General features: G+C 43.6%; 1 protein-coding gene across 2 annotated transcripts; it reads left to right on the top strand.

Moving 5' to 3' along the window:
• The first annotated feature begins 353 nt into the window (after positions 1-353).
• tbc1d31 (TBC1 domain family, member 31) lies at positions 354-13,983 on the top strand. Of its 2 annotated transcripts, XR_003937656.1 has the most exons (24): positions 354-760; positions 1,700-1,840; positions 2,035-2,150; positions 2,831-3,009; positions 3,191-3,342; positions 5,329-5,488; positions 5,647-5,847; positions 6,361-6,510; positions 6,587-6,666; positions 6,766-6,912; positions 7,105-7,238; positions 7,331-7,464; positions 8,294-8,473; positions 8,922-9,154; positions 9,258-9,330; positions 9,889-9,968; positions 10,046-10,181; positions 10,261-10,353; positions 11,088-11,198; positions 11,296-11,490; positions 12,850-12,904; positions 13,149-13,292; positions 13,368-13,630; positions 13,897-13,983. XR_003937656.1 is itself a non-coding variant. In XM_030157330.1 (23 exons), exons 1-23 carry the CDS (start codon positions 690-692, stop codon positions 13,520-13,522), a joined length of 3,120 nt encoding a protein of 1,039 aa, XP_030013190.1. In that variant the 5' UTR covers positions 354-689; the 3' UTR covers positions 13,523-13,925. The 2 variants fall into 2 exon arrangements, 1 of the variants encoding a protein (XP_030013190.1); XM_030157330.1 differs by having other exon boundaries at positions 13,368-13,925.
• Positions 13,984-14,068: the final 85 nt, after the last annotated feature.

Genomic DNA, 14,068 nt, shown 5'->3' with positions numbered 1-14,068 from the left:
TGAATTTTTGACGCACAGAAACATGTATTTACTGATAAATTGTGTGAAAACTATGGAGAGGGCTTGTGATTCTGGGGGTTTATGCTCAGGAGAGATCTACATAATGTTACCAATTCATGTCAGAAAAGATATGGAGTGTCTTAAAACTTTAATAAAGATATGTGTAAAAAAACAAAAACAAACAAACAAACAAAAAAAAACAATGAAAAGAACTACAAAATCCATGAATATACAAGAGAACAGCTGTAGAAGAGCTGTCCACTGGAGTGACCACTGTGCATGAAAGGGTTAATTCACTGACTCAGTATTCAAACTACAACTCCCATAATGCAAGCGTTTATTTACCTCCTACTTAGACGTACGTGATCCGAAAAATAACCGTCTACCTTAAACTCTTCTGGCTAAATGAAGTGGCAGAGTGCTAGTTCAGTGTTTGACACCGCTTTGTAGACCTTATAAACTTTTAGCTTTAATGTTATATAACGTCGGAATGGTCTTTTCTCGTCATAACTAACAGTTTCGGAATATGCGGCCTGTTTAAATTTGGCGCTGCTCGCTCCGCCGTACAAACATTACCTCGGGCTAGCACGTTAGCTAACTAGCATAGCCATGCTACTGTAGCCGAGACAGCAACACTACGAAGAATAAAAGTTTTTGTTTGCCGTCGGACTTTTCACAGATGTGTTAAAATGCAGGTGACGGACATCGGAAACAAAGAAGAAGGAAAAGTCTGGCATCGCAAACCGACACCAGTGAACGGGTGAGTTCAGTTATCTGATTGATAATTCCGTTCCATCCACCGGTGAAGCTACAGGATGGACACAGTTACCCGGATTTAGTCAATGGGCTCTTTTAACTAATAGTTAGCTCAAAGCTGGTAGTTTGTGTGGACTGTGTTCAGTCACACCTGTTGAGTTGGTTACTGTTTGTACGTTCATTTTCGCATTAAACAGGTTGAGTTATAACGTTAACGACTACGGTCCATTGATCCAACAGGTGCATCAGACATGCGCACAAACATTGACCTGTGTTTGGGGTGTCTGTGTTAATTATTTTGACATTCTTAACATTATAATAGTAATGTAAAATGTTTAGAAACGAGATATTAATGTTTTTGAAAATGATTCATTTCTCTTCTACAAGTTTATAATGAGCTGTTTGAGTTTAGCGAAAAGTGTTATTTTTCCTGTGTGCATTAAACTACAAACTGTAAATTTATAGCACTTACACAGGAAAATATGTGGTACCTGTCTTTGTATTAACAAAAATTAACTAAAAACTCAGCTGGATGTATAATTTTAGGTAACACACCAGTGACCCATAAATACATGTGTTTTTTACTTTGGATTTACTGAAACTGTAGTATTAATGGTGGTTGCAGAGCATCAGTTTAAAGCTTTATAAATGTGGCCAAAAGCTGATGTCAACTGATGCTTCTCATTGGATCACATTTTTTGGCCACTGGGAAACTTAAACCTCAGACCTGACTGGATCAGATGATTGTTCTGACTGTTCTTTGCTGGATCTAAACCTCAGTAAAGACAGAACATGTTTTACTCTCAACATTGCAGAGATTTTGCAGATTTTTGTAAGTGTTTTCTCATGATGACTTCTAACCACCAGAGGGCAGCACGGACTCACTCAGATATTGTATTGTTACGTGTGTGTTTGAACTTCCACCTTTGCGTTTCTTCTTCAGGGTTTTAGCAACAGTGATCCGCAGCGCTTATCAGGCCAAGACGGTGCGTTTCCTCCATTTGACCTTTGACACCACCGGAGACTCCTTCCTTGCAGGAGATCACCATGGCAACATCTATGTCTTCGATATCAGCAGGAACAGGTAACTGTCTCCTCCCACTCATAAGTGTAAAATAAATGACTTTATTAATTGTTTGTTTGGATTTTAAGGCTGTTTAATTGTCTGATCTTCATGTGATTTAACTTCAATCCATCCTTAGTGAAGAACAATTTGGTTTCTTTCATTTCAGCGTTGGTTCTCCTGTTTCTAATCTGTTCTGTGTTTGGTCCGGGTAGGTTCCGTCTGGTGCAGAAGACGGGTCAGGCCTGCACCGCTCTGGCATTCAGCCTCCGTAGAACCACAGAGTTCCTGGTTGCTTTGGCCGACTACACCATTAAATGTTTTGATAAAGGTAAAAAGAAAACCAATGAAAAACACTTGAAGAAAAACCGTTTCTCATTTTACAGTGAAACACATCAACTTATGTGCAGATTATTCTTTTTTCTTTTCTTTTCTTTTCTTTTCTTTTCTTTTCTTTTCTTTTCTTTTCATCCACCTGATAAACATTACTTTTGATGTTTATTTCAGTTATTATGATTATTAGGATTGTAAACTACTGAATTACACCTTAAACTCCTAAATGAATAGATAAAAACAAAAAAACAAAAAAAAAACAAACCGCTTAAAAGTCATTAAAATGAGCTGATCTCAGAAACAGAAGGTCAGAGTTGAATGACAAATGCTGTCATCATGAGCTTAACCATGGTTCCTCATCTGGGCTGATGTTCTACTCTGAGTTTCTTCACAGACCCAGCAGTGCATTTCTATCATCTTTAATGGACAAGTTTCACAGGTTTGCATAAAATAAAAAACAAAAAACTCTGTCCACTGCAAAAGACAGTCCATGACATAAAATAAAATGTACCTGAAAAAACTGCTGTATTATATTGTTTCCACTTATTAAATGTAAAAACTCTGAAGCTCGTTCTTTCCTGGTCATCTGGAGCTTCTGTGTGATGTGTCTGTTCTTCTGTAAATGTCTGAGCGTAAATGCAGTGTTTTGGCCTCGGCCGCCGTGTGCGCTCGGTACAGACACGAAGCAGCTGGTGAGTTGGATGCGAGGCCACGACGGCGCCGTTTCCTCCATCTCCGTTGACAGTTCGGGTCGTTACGCTGTCACCACCTCATCAGACACGGCTCAGCTCTGGGACCTGGACACGTTCCAGAGGAAGAGGAAGCTCAGCGTCAGACAGTCTGTCGGCGTTCAGAGGGTGAGGACGCACACACTCACAGGATGCCAAAACCACACAACATTTACAAACACCAGTATTGGTTCCACCGGCACCGGCGTTCCGCTCAATCTGGTTCTCTGCGGGGGGTGGGGTTGTTGTGGTTATTTACTGGTGTGTGTGTGTCCTGGTTGTCACCACCTGGGGTTTGTTTGTGTTGCAGGTATTTTTTCTTCCTTTTACCAACACCATCCTCAGCTGTTTCAATGATGACTCCATCTTTGCCTGGGAAAGCGACACACTGTTCTGTAAATATCAGCTGCCGGTTCCAGACTCTGGACCCAGGATCTCCTACAAGGCCTTTGCCATCACACGGTGGGTTTCTGAGTTAGCGTATGTTCAGATGCAGGTAAATGTGTCCATATGTGACCTGGATCTGATCTGTTACAGACAATCTGAACAGCACTAATCTGACCCGGACCACTTTCATATGTGGTCCTAAATCTGACCCGGACCACTTTCATATGTGGTCCTAAATCTGACCCAGACCACTTTCATATGTGGTCCTAAATCTGATACAGATCTGATATTTTCCAATATGACTTCAGTCTGAACGTTCAGGTTGCATTTATCCAACCTTTACGTCATTGAAATGCGACCAACGTCCCAGTTGTCCGTCCCAGGAGGAGGAGCGGAGGAAAACCATATATCCTTCTGTAAACACAGTGTGTGTCTGCGTGGTCATGTATTCCATCAGGACCTCTTTTGTGCATGTGGGTCACTTCAGGGTCACATTCTGTTCAGACTCAAAACTGATAGAAATCGTATTTAATGTGGAATATGAACCAACACAAAAAAATCAGATTTCACCCAAAAATCTGAATTAAGCATTCAGACCTGCTGTGGGCGGAGTCCAAATAGAACAGAGGTGTCCAACTCAGTTTAGTTCAGGTTCCACATTCAGACCAATAGGATCTAAAGTGAATCAGAACCAGGAAAAGAAGAGAACAACATACTGTATAAATAATGACAAATGCAAAGTTTTAGTGCAAAAGATAACATCAAATTGTGAAAATATTTACATTTATAAACGATCCAAACAAAAAAGATTTGAGTAACCTGAAAAAAAAAAGAAATTTCTTAAGAAAGGTAAGTGTAATTTTACCAATATTATCCCTAACTTATCAGTAGTACAGTTACATTCCAGATCAGATCTACAAAGGCATAAAACATTCAATAACAGGCAGAATATTGGTGCAGTTGTACTGAATTTTCTTTAGACATTTCAGGTTGTTCATATTTGTTCAGATTATTCACATTTTGTTGTGAAAGGATAGTTTATAAATGTAAACATTTTCATAATTTAATGCTATTTTTAAGAGAAACATGTTATTTTGTTCTGATTTTACATTAGATCATATTGGTCTGAATGCAACATGAACTAAACCAGTTCAACACCACTGACTGTTAAGGTCTTCGGTGTAATTTTTACACTTTGCAAATTCATCTCATGGACTGGACTGGACCCTTTGGCAGCCGGTTTTTAGTCCACAGGCCACATGTTTGACACCCCTGTAATAGAATATCAGTAATGCTATAATAACACCCCATAAAATCCATAATATCCAGAAATGTTATGTCAGCATCTGCTTTTAAAACTGGCATCATAATGTGTTTCACAAAAAACAATACAAGGCAGTTTAGGTCTAAAGATAAAGAAATAAAATGTATTAAAAACAGGGATTATTCAACAATAGAATAAAAGAATATTAGAATATTCTGCAAGTAGAAACTCGTACAACTGTGATTTAAAGCTGAAATTAACAGAGTTTGTTCAGCGTTGGAGCAAAAACAGTAAAACCATTTATTAGAACATTTGAGTCATTATCTGAGGACAGGGTCACATGTGGATGTCCAGTCCAAAAACACTACACACACTTAAACAAATACACACACTCAAATATTGTCATGAAATATTTGTGTGTGTGTGTGTTTGTAAATGTGTGACACAAACACTTGACAGTGACATGTTTTATTTGTTCACTGTTAAACTAAAATGTGTTTAGTTTGATCATGTCTCATTACCTGCTCAAACATCCACTTTGACCTGGATGGAACTGAGCATGTGCAGAAGGGTCATGTGGGTTTAATGGACCAATTCTGGACTGGTTCTGGCTGGTTCTGAATGAAATCCATCCCAAACACATGGGTTAAACTCAAACTTTTAAAAGAGTCTTTGATGAGTTCTCTTGTCAGTAGTTGAATGGTTCCAGGACTGGAGCGATGCGTTCAAGGTCACTTTAGTAAATGTTCGTAGGCAGTCGGCGCTGATAATGGTGTGGTTTGTGAATGGTTTGACAGGGATGGGCGGAGTCTGGTGTGTGGTGGGCGGTCCAACCTGCTCCACCTGTGGTGTTTGGACAGTAAACAGCTGATCCGGGTCATTCAGATGCCGACTCAGGTCCGAACTGTCAGACAGATGGAGTTCCTGCCGGACAGCTTCGATGGCGGAGCCAGCCAGGTAACAGAACCCTGTCAAATGTTCTGGACCTTCAATCATCTTCTGTCTGTCCATGTTCTCGTCCGGTTCCGTTTCAGTTCCGGTTTGTATTTGTCTGATTTGGACCACCTTAACTCTGTCCTACCTGGTCCATTTATGCCTGGTCTGTGTCTCTGCAGACGCTGGGCATACTGAGCCAAGATGGTGTCATGCGTTTCATCAACATCCACACCTGTAAACTTCTCTTCCACATTGGTTCCCATGACAACGCCATCACCTCGGTGGCAGTTGGCCCTAATGGCAGACATGTGGCGGCCATCATGGATAACGGAAGCATCAACATCTACAGCGTCCAGAGTCTCACAGAGGAGCTGAATAAGGTACAGTGCAAAAACGTACAAAAACACAACACACAAAAACACACAACAAAGCACAAAGACACACAAAAAAACAACACACTAAAACACAACAAAACACAACACACAAAAACACACAACAAAGCACAAAAACACACAAAAAACAACACACTAAAACACACAACAAAACACAAAGACACACAAAAAACAACACACTAAAACACACAACAAATCACAGTGAGGCACAAAAACACATAACACACAAAAACACACAACAAAGCACAAAGACACACAAAAAACACAACATACTAAAGCACACAACAAAATGCAAAGACACACAAAAAACAACACATTAAAACACACAACAAAGCACAAAGACACACAAAAAACACAACACACTAAAACACACAACAAATGACAGTGACACAAAAAAACACACAATACACTAAAACAGACAACAAAGCACTGCAATTTTAATTGTTGTGTTTGATGGAGTGTGTGTGTGTGTTGCATATTTGTGTGTCCATCCGTGGTCAGGCTCCGCCCTCACAGGTGGCGGTTGTCTCAGGCGCACACGCAGGTCAGACGCTGTTGAACCTAAAGGTCAAAGTGAGGACAGAGGTCAAGCGCAGACCAGGTCAGAGTTCAGGTAGACGGGTCATCGGAGCGCCGGCTGAGGATAAAGAGGTAACAGTGTGGCCCTGCAGTTGCCATGGTTACCCTCCTTCCTCCTGGCTGTTGTAATGGAGTGTTTCCTCTGCAGAATGAACTTCCAGCTGGTCTGAGTCAGAGGAGGCTGGTGGCTCTGCTCAAGACCTTTGGACAGTATCCTGATAAATACAGGTGAAGGCTGGACCTGTCCACATCTGTGCACCGCTGTCCACATCTGTCCAATCATGTGATTGATTAAAAGGACGTTGACTCTCCCTGTGTTTGTCTCAGGATGTTTGTGTGGCGTTGTTTACTGCGTCTCCCAGAGAACCACGCAGCATTCAGCAGTCTGACCGACAAAGGCCTACACCCAGCCTTCAGCAGCCTGGAGCACAGATACCCCATCAAAAGCCCTAAACTGCACAGGGGGCTGCAACGGTACACCCCCCCCCCCCTATACTCATACCTCCCCAGTCTACACCTATACCTCTCCAATCTACATCCATACCCCTCCCCAGTCTACACCCCCCCACACACACACACACACACACCTACACCTTTACCTATACCCATATTGAGTGGTAGTTTGTGTAAATAAGTGTGTGTATTTTTTTTCCCCATTATCCTCAGGGTTCTGTCTGCTTTAGCTCACTGGGCGTCCATCTTTGCAGAGGTGGAGTACCTTCCACTTGTGGCATTTCCCTTCGTGAAGCTCTTCCAGAACAACCCCATGCTCTGCTTCGAGGTGGTGGCCACCATCATTGGTACTTGTTTGTTGTTCACAGTCATGTGTTTATTATTTTCTGTGTGGGATTCACTGATTAGATGATTGAAGGGGGTTGTTTTTGTGGCGCAGTGAACTGGGGTCAGCATTGGTTCGAGTACTTCCCCAACCCTCCTCTGAACATCCTCAGTATGGTGGAGAATGTCCTGGCTCATCACGACAAAGAGCTGCTGCAGCATCTGGTGGACTGTGGCGTCACCTCACAGGTACCGTTCAACTGGGTTCAGCCCATCTTGGGTCCAGAGTAGCTCTTGTATTGTGAATGTTAAGCAGTGACTATAGGTATGACGGGGGTTTCCCAGTTAGAGTTTTATAAATGAAAATGAACCAGAGAGTTTGAGTGACAACACAAGGAGTAGAGATGTTAATGGAGCTGCAGTCACAGAGTGGAGAACGGTAGGGGGTCTGTGCAGTCTGTGCAGTGTTCAGGAGGAACTAGATGTGTGGGTTTACAAGTGTACATGAGAATCACCAAAGACCACAGCATTAACATAGATGTTAGTGGAGGTCCCACTGATGTGGACTTTCAGACTGGACTTCAAGACCCAGTCTAGGACCAGCTGGAGACTAACCCTGGTCCTGCCAAAGCCTCAACACTGTACTCTTTATTCTCTAGGTTGGTTTTTGTAAAACTTTATAAGTATTCAAATCTTCTTCTGAGGAAAAAACAGTCACATGAGTCCAGTCCAGTCTAGTCCAGTGTAGTCTAGTCCGCTCCAGTTTAGTCCAGTCCACACACCTTTATTCATCTATATGGAGTACAAAGCCCCTGCAGTTCTACACAACAAGTGAGTCTTTACCAAGAAAACATCACCTTTTATAATGCAAGATGTAAGTGAGCTTAGGCTGTATTTGGTCATGGACCTTTCCCTTTTCTTTTTTTCCCATATTTTGAAAGCTATTTTTAGTGGTGTCAGAAGTACCTCCCCTGCCTTATGTTTGGATAAGGCAGTTTCTCCAGTTGACCTGGTTCTACTGGACCTCCTCTCATGTCCACTCATGTATCGTTTGTCTGTTTGTCTCTGTCCATCCCAGCTGTATGTGTGGCCTCTGCTGGAGACGTTGTTCTCAGAGGTTCTGACCCGGAACGAGTGGCTCTGCCTGTTTGACAACGTGTTCTCCAACCCGCCGGGCTTCCTACTCATGGCGGCCGTGGCCTATGTCAGCTGCTGCCGGGAGCCTCTGCTGCTCTGCGCCCACAAACAGGACTTCGAGGTAACCACACGTGGACATCAGAGGTTACGTTTGCTGTTGTGATGCTAAGCTTACAACACTCTCCAACATGCGTGCCTGTCACCTGCTTTTCTGAAACATGCCATTTACCCATCAGCCACCTTTTGTCTGAAAGTGTATGTGTTAATTTTATGGAAGGGTGCAGCAGAAGTCAATCGCTAATACATCAAGAAGGATTCATTCTCCATTATGTGCTTACTGAATCTAATATTTGTGCAGTAAACCCACTACGCCTTTATCACGGTAATTATAGTTTTGCAACATCCTTATGGTGGCAGCATATGACACTGGTGACGGTGTAAAACTGGTATACCACTCACCACTAGGTCCAACACAGATCCACTGAAGCAGGGATGATGCAGACCTGTTCAGCAGAAGCTCCTGAACCACCACAGGACTGAACCTGATCAAAGTTCTGTTTTCTAATCAGTATTTTTTTCACCATCGTAACAACCTGGACGTGGGAGCCATGATTAAGGAGACGTATCGGCTGATGAGCAACACGCCGGCCCACATCCACCCCAGAACGCTACTCTCTGACTTCACACCACTGACCAGGGGCCAGTACCCAGTCTTCAACCATTACCCAGAATTCATAGTGGAATACCAGAGCCGCGAGAGGGAGAAGATACGACTGCAGGAGATGGAGTATCTGCGTGAAAGGTGCAGTTAAAGACAGTGACATTCAGCATCAACAGGTTTATTCACTGTAGATTTTAGTCGCAGAGGTCGACAGGTGAACGGTGTTGGTTTGTCGTCTCATCAGGCAGGAAGTGTCGGCGCTACACAAGGAGTTTGTACGACGTCGAGCTGAAGAGGAGGCCTACTACGCACAACAGGTCGATAGACTTTCACTGTGTTTATCAGAGGTTGTAGATTTATCTGTAAAGAAGGTTGAGCCCGTTTACACCCACACTAATACTCTGATCAGTATCAGATAATTATTGATGATGTAAACAGTGTAATCTGATCTGTTTTATCAGATAACAGCAGTAATCTGATTATAATCAATCAGATTAACACACCTGGATTTGTCTCCAGTCCTCCCATATCTTCATGCATGTAAACAGGTTAATCTGATTTATTTAGTTTAGTTACATCTGAACATGTGGAAAAACGATTAAATCATAGAAAACAAGTGACGTAGACGACAATAACAGGAAGTTGGATTGTACATCACTACATGCGTACGAACTATGCAATAAATCTATCAATGGACTGAAACGTCTAAATCAGGGTTTATGGATTTTCCTATTTCTGAAATGTCAGTGAACACATCACATCTGATTATTGTGGTTATCTGATTATTACAGTGATCTTATTAATAAGTTATTCGATTTTTATGGTCATGTAAACGGACTCAGTAGCTGAAATGATTGGACATGGATGTGACACAGGAGCTGCTGCAGAAGGCAGAGGAACAACGAAGACGCATCCTGGCACAAGAAGAAGAAAAACTAACACAACAGAGGACAAAGTAAACACACAGTCATGACAGAACCGGGTCGGGTTGTTGAACAGACGTAGACACTGACCTGTGTGTGTCCGTTGCAGGTTGGCGGCCATGAAGAGGGAGCTGAAGGTGAAGGAGCTGCAGCTGACGGATGCAGCCGCCAGACGCTTCCTCCAACACCAGCAGGACCTGAGGGCGGAGCACATCCACCGACTGGATCGCCAGATCAGCAGGAAGGTCAGCACGCCACCACCTGCTGGAGGAGTAACGCCTCACACATTCTACCACATGTTCACACCGCTGCGCTCTGGTACAGGTGGAGCTCCGAGAGCGGGAGACGGCAGCGGCGGTCGAGGATCTGGAGGTCCGACAGATGGAGCTTGAGGCCCAGAGGAAACGGCTCCAACAGGTGTGGTCCTCCACCCATGGGTCCACGCCCACCTCACTGTATTTGGTCCTTTATCTGTCAATCACTCAAACATCTACGCAGACCTGGTCCCAGTTTGTATTTAACCCCAAAGCCACTGCGCATGAAGCACAAAACGAACACACATCAACTATTAAAGTCATGTAACATTTACTGATGCACAGAACATTAGTAATAATAATAATAATAATAATAATAATAATAATAATAATAATAACTAGAAAAGCACTCGGAGAGCGCAGACCTCCGCCAAGGCACATCAGTGCTCCACCCCCCCACCCCCTCGATCACCACCAAAATTTAATCATTTGTTCCTTGTGCCAGTATCAACATTTCCTGAAATTTTCATCCAAATCCGTCCATAACGTTTTGAGTTATCTTGCACACGGACAGACAGACAAACAAACCAACGCCGGCAAAAACCTCCTTGGCGGAGGTAATAATAATAATGGATTAGATTTCTATAGTGCTTTTCAAGGCACCCAAAGTGCTTCACATTATTGATCCATTGTTCATTTGCTCTCACCTTCACACTCTGGTGGTGGTAAACTACATTTGTATCCACAGCTGCCCTGGTTTGTACTTTTGACTGTTTAGTTTTTCAGCACACATAAGGTTTTCAGGGTGTGCTGACTAATAAAAACAAAGATAATTTCCTATAGAAACAGTTTAAACGGTGTGTTTCAGCGTGTTCTGATGCCGCTGTGTGATTTTAGCGCCTGATGAAAGAACAGGAGCGAGCTGGGCGGAGAGTGGAGGAGGAGGTGGAGGCGAGGATGAGGAAAGCAGAGGAAGAGGATGAGAGTTTGACGGAGACAAATGTCCAGGTGAAGGACGGGGGGACAGTCCTTGACCACCGTGGGTGTAAATCTGATGGTGTTGACGTGGTCTGGTCTCATAGTGACACTGTGACCCTGCCCCCAGGTCCTGGAGGAGGCGCTGGCGGAGGCGTGGCAGAGGGACCTGGACACAGACTGGCAGAGGGAGGTGGCCAAGCGCCTGCAGCGGGTTGACGGCAAAGGGGGCGGGATGAAGGAGAGGTGGGCAGAGCTTCACAGGAAGACACTGGCTGAGGAGGACAGACTGGGAGACACCATGAGAGACATGATAGGACGGAAGGTGAGAAACGATCAAGTACAGACCAAAGACAAAGGCCATTGAAACAACATAAACCAGGGGTGTCAAACATGGGGCCTGTGAGCCAAAACCGGCCGCCAAAGGGTCCGATCCGACTCAAGGGATGAACTGACTAAGGCAGTTTTCACACCTGGACAGTCCTGTGGTTCCGTTTATTTGGTTCAGGTTGAATGCACACTTTATTGTTTTCGTTTGGTTCGATCTCATTCTCATTCCACTTTTTACCAATGGACCAAACTTTGTAAACGGAAGCAGCCATGTGACGAACTGCACTGGCATTGGGCAGAAAAGCTGGGGGCGGGGTCAGTCAGAGACAACCGGTGTTGATGAAAACAAATATGGAGGTCCTACCTACAGTTATCGTTTACAGAATATTTATTCTATTTGTACGGACACAAATTTACAAAATCTGCAGGAAAAAAAAGCTGTTCTGACTGGGATTCGAACCCCGGTTTTCCGCGTTGCGGTCTGAAGCACTAAAGCTCTGTTGGTTGATGATTGTCTCGGTACTTTTCAGGCTCTGACATTTACATCTAAGCTTCAGGGTTAATTCAGATTAAAGTGTATACACAGTGTAATACACAGTATGTTCTGGAAACCAAGCAAACAATCCTAAGAATAGGACAGTTCACAGAAGGATATCATATATGTATGTATATACAACCCCCCCTTTCATTTTTTCTGGATCCTCCACTACCTGACAATAGAACACCTCTGTTGGGAAGAAAAATGCAACGTTAATTTCGAATTATTTTAATTTCATCTTATTGTCTCTGTACAAAGGTAAATTCATTTTCATCTTTATCATATTGTTTTCCTTATAAATCTGTATCTGATTTAAATTTGGATTAAACAGATTGTTAAAGTCTTTTCTGTGAACGTACCAACATACACCTGAACTTATATCCAATACAAATACACTGTCAGAGCTAGCTGCAGTTTAATTTACTCAAACTCCTCCTCCATGGACAAAATGGGCTGGTTTGGGCCCACTCCGACCCTGGTTGGAACCATCTGAGATCAAATTGGGCTGGATGTTCCTCAAACACACACAGGTTCATAGAGTTTTAACGACACTGGACACAAAGTCCATCATGTGGTTCAGTCAGATTCAACTGGAGCTGATCTGAGGAAACATCTGTCACCTGTTTCAGATCAGACAGCTGGGACTGAGAACGGAATATTAGAAGAATGAAGTGGCAAATTAAAAGAAAAAAAGGCATGATATGAAGAGAATCAAGTCCTAATACTGTGAGAAGAGTTTGACTGTGGTTCTGTTTGGGTTTTAGACTCATATTGAATCATATTCTGTCATTAAAGTCAGTGTTTGAACTGTTTCAGTTGGAAGAAGAAACCAGAACCAGAGTCCAGTTAAAGGATCGGACACAGTACACAGGTACAGTACAAGTACACAGGTACAGTACCAGAGTACAGGTACACAGGTACAGTACAAGTACACAGGTACAGTACAAGAGTACAGGTACAATGCAAGTACACAGGTACAAAACAACTACACAGGTACAGTACAGGTACAGTAGTGGTACACAGGTGTATATGTACAGTGTATGTACAGTATATGTGTATATATCTCTGTCGTCCACTTACACAGACATGGATCTAATGTGTTTGCTCTGTGTCAGATGATCTGAAACCGACCAGGACCGGGTCCTCCTGTTCTAATGGACCTCCTCATGGACCCGGCACCACCACAGGTCCAGTCCTGTCCAGTCTCGGCCTGGTGTGTCTGAACAGCGCTTCACCGTCTGAGAGCATGTCCACCAACAGTAAGAATAAAACCTGAATTATCTAACAATCAGTGATGAAACATCAATCAAACCCACGGCATCGTCTTCTGTCAGTGTCTCTGGACCGGAACCGGACCCAACTGGACCACGGACACAGGGAACTGCTGAAGGACATCCGACAGCTGAGGCAGAGGCTGGCGGCCAGAACCAGAGAGGGAAGCTCCGCCTCCTTGCAGTCCATCCACACGCTGTCCTTGGTGTCCCAGTGACTGAACCCCGCCCCCTTGCCCTCACAGACAGGAAGTAGAGATGGACCAAGCAGCATGAACTGGAAACCTGAGGCTGGTCTTCTCTGGTTCACACTTTTCCACCTGAAGGTCACGCCATTCAGCCTGAGGGTCACGCCATTCACCTGAAGGTTACGCCGTTCACCTGAAGGTTACGCCATTCACCTGAAGGTCACGCCGTTCCACCTGAAGGTTACACCGTTCACCTGAAGGTTACGCCGTTCCACCTGAAGGTCACGCCATTCCACCTGAAGGTTACACCGTTCACCTGAAGGTCACGCCGTTCCACCTGAAGGTCACGCCGTTCCACCTGAAGGTCACGCCGTATGCCTGAAGGTCACGCTGTTTGCCTGAAGGTCACATAGGATCATGATTTGTAGATTTGATTGACTATATATATTTTCTGATTTGTCTTATTTGGATAAAAGGCTCTAAACCCTGAATGAACCGTGTGTTGTGTGTTTTTAGTGAACTTCAGCTCAGGTGTGTGTTTATGCAGCTGTTGCTATGGAAACAGGCTGATGCGTC

Source organism: Sphaeramia orbicularis, chromosome 16 (assembly GCF_902148855.1).
Source record: "Sphaeramia orbicularis chromosome 16, fSphaOr1.1, whole genome shotgun sequence".
Classification (NCBI taxonomy): Eukaryota; Metazoa; Chordata; class Actinopteri; order Kurtiformes; family Apogonidae; genus Sphaeramia; species Sphaeramia orbicularis.
Note: the sequence above shows the minus strand (reverse complement) of the source record. Positions and strands in the feature narration are given on the sequence as shown.

What these genes read in the sequence shown, in the direction of transcription:
- tbc1d31 (XM_030157330.1), top strand. Translation starts at nt 690, where the DNA reads ATGCAGGTGACGGACATCGGAAACAAAGAAGAAGGAAAAGTCTGGCAT. An exon ending in AAACCGACACCAGTGAACGG is followed by an intron (nt 761 to 1,699) that starts GTGAGTTCAGTT and finishes TTTCTTCTTCAG; the next exon opens with GGTTTTAGCAACAGTGATCC. An exon ending in CGCCGGCTGAGGATAAAGAG is followed by an intron (nt 6,511 to 6,586) that starts GTAACAGTGTGG and finishes TTTCCTCTGCAG; the next exon opens with AATGAACTTCCAGCTGGTCT.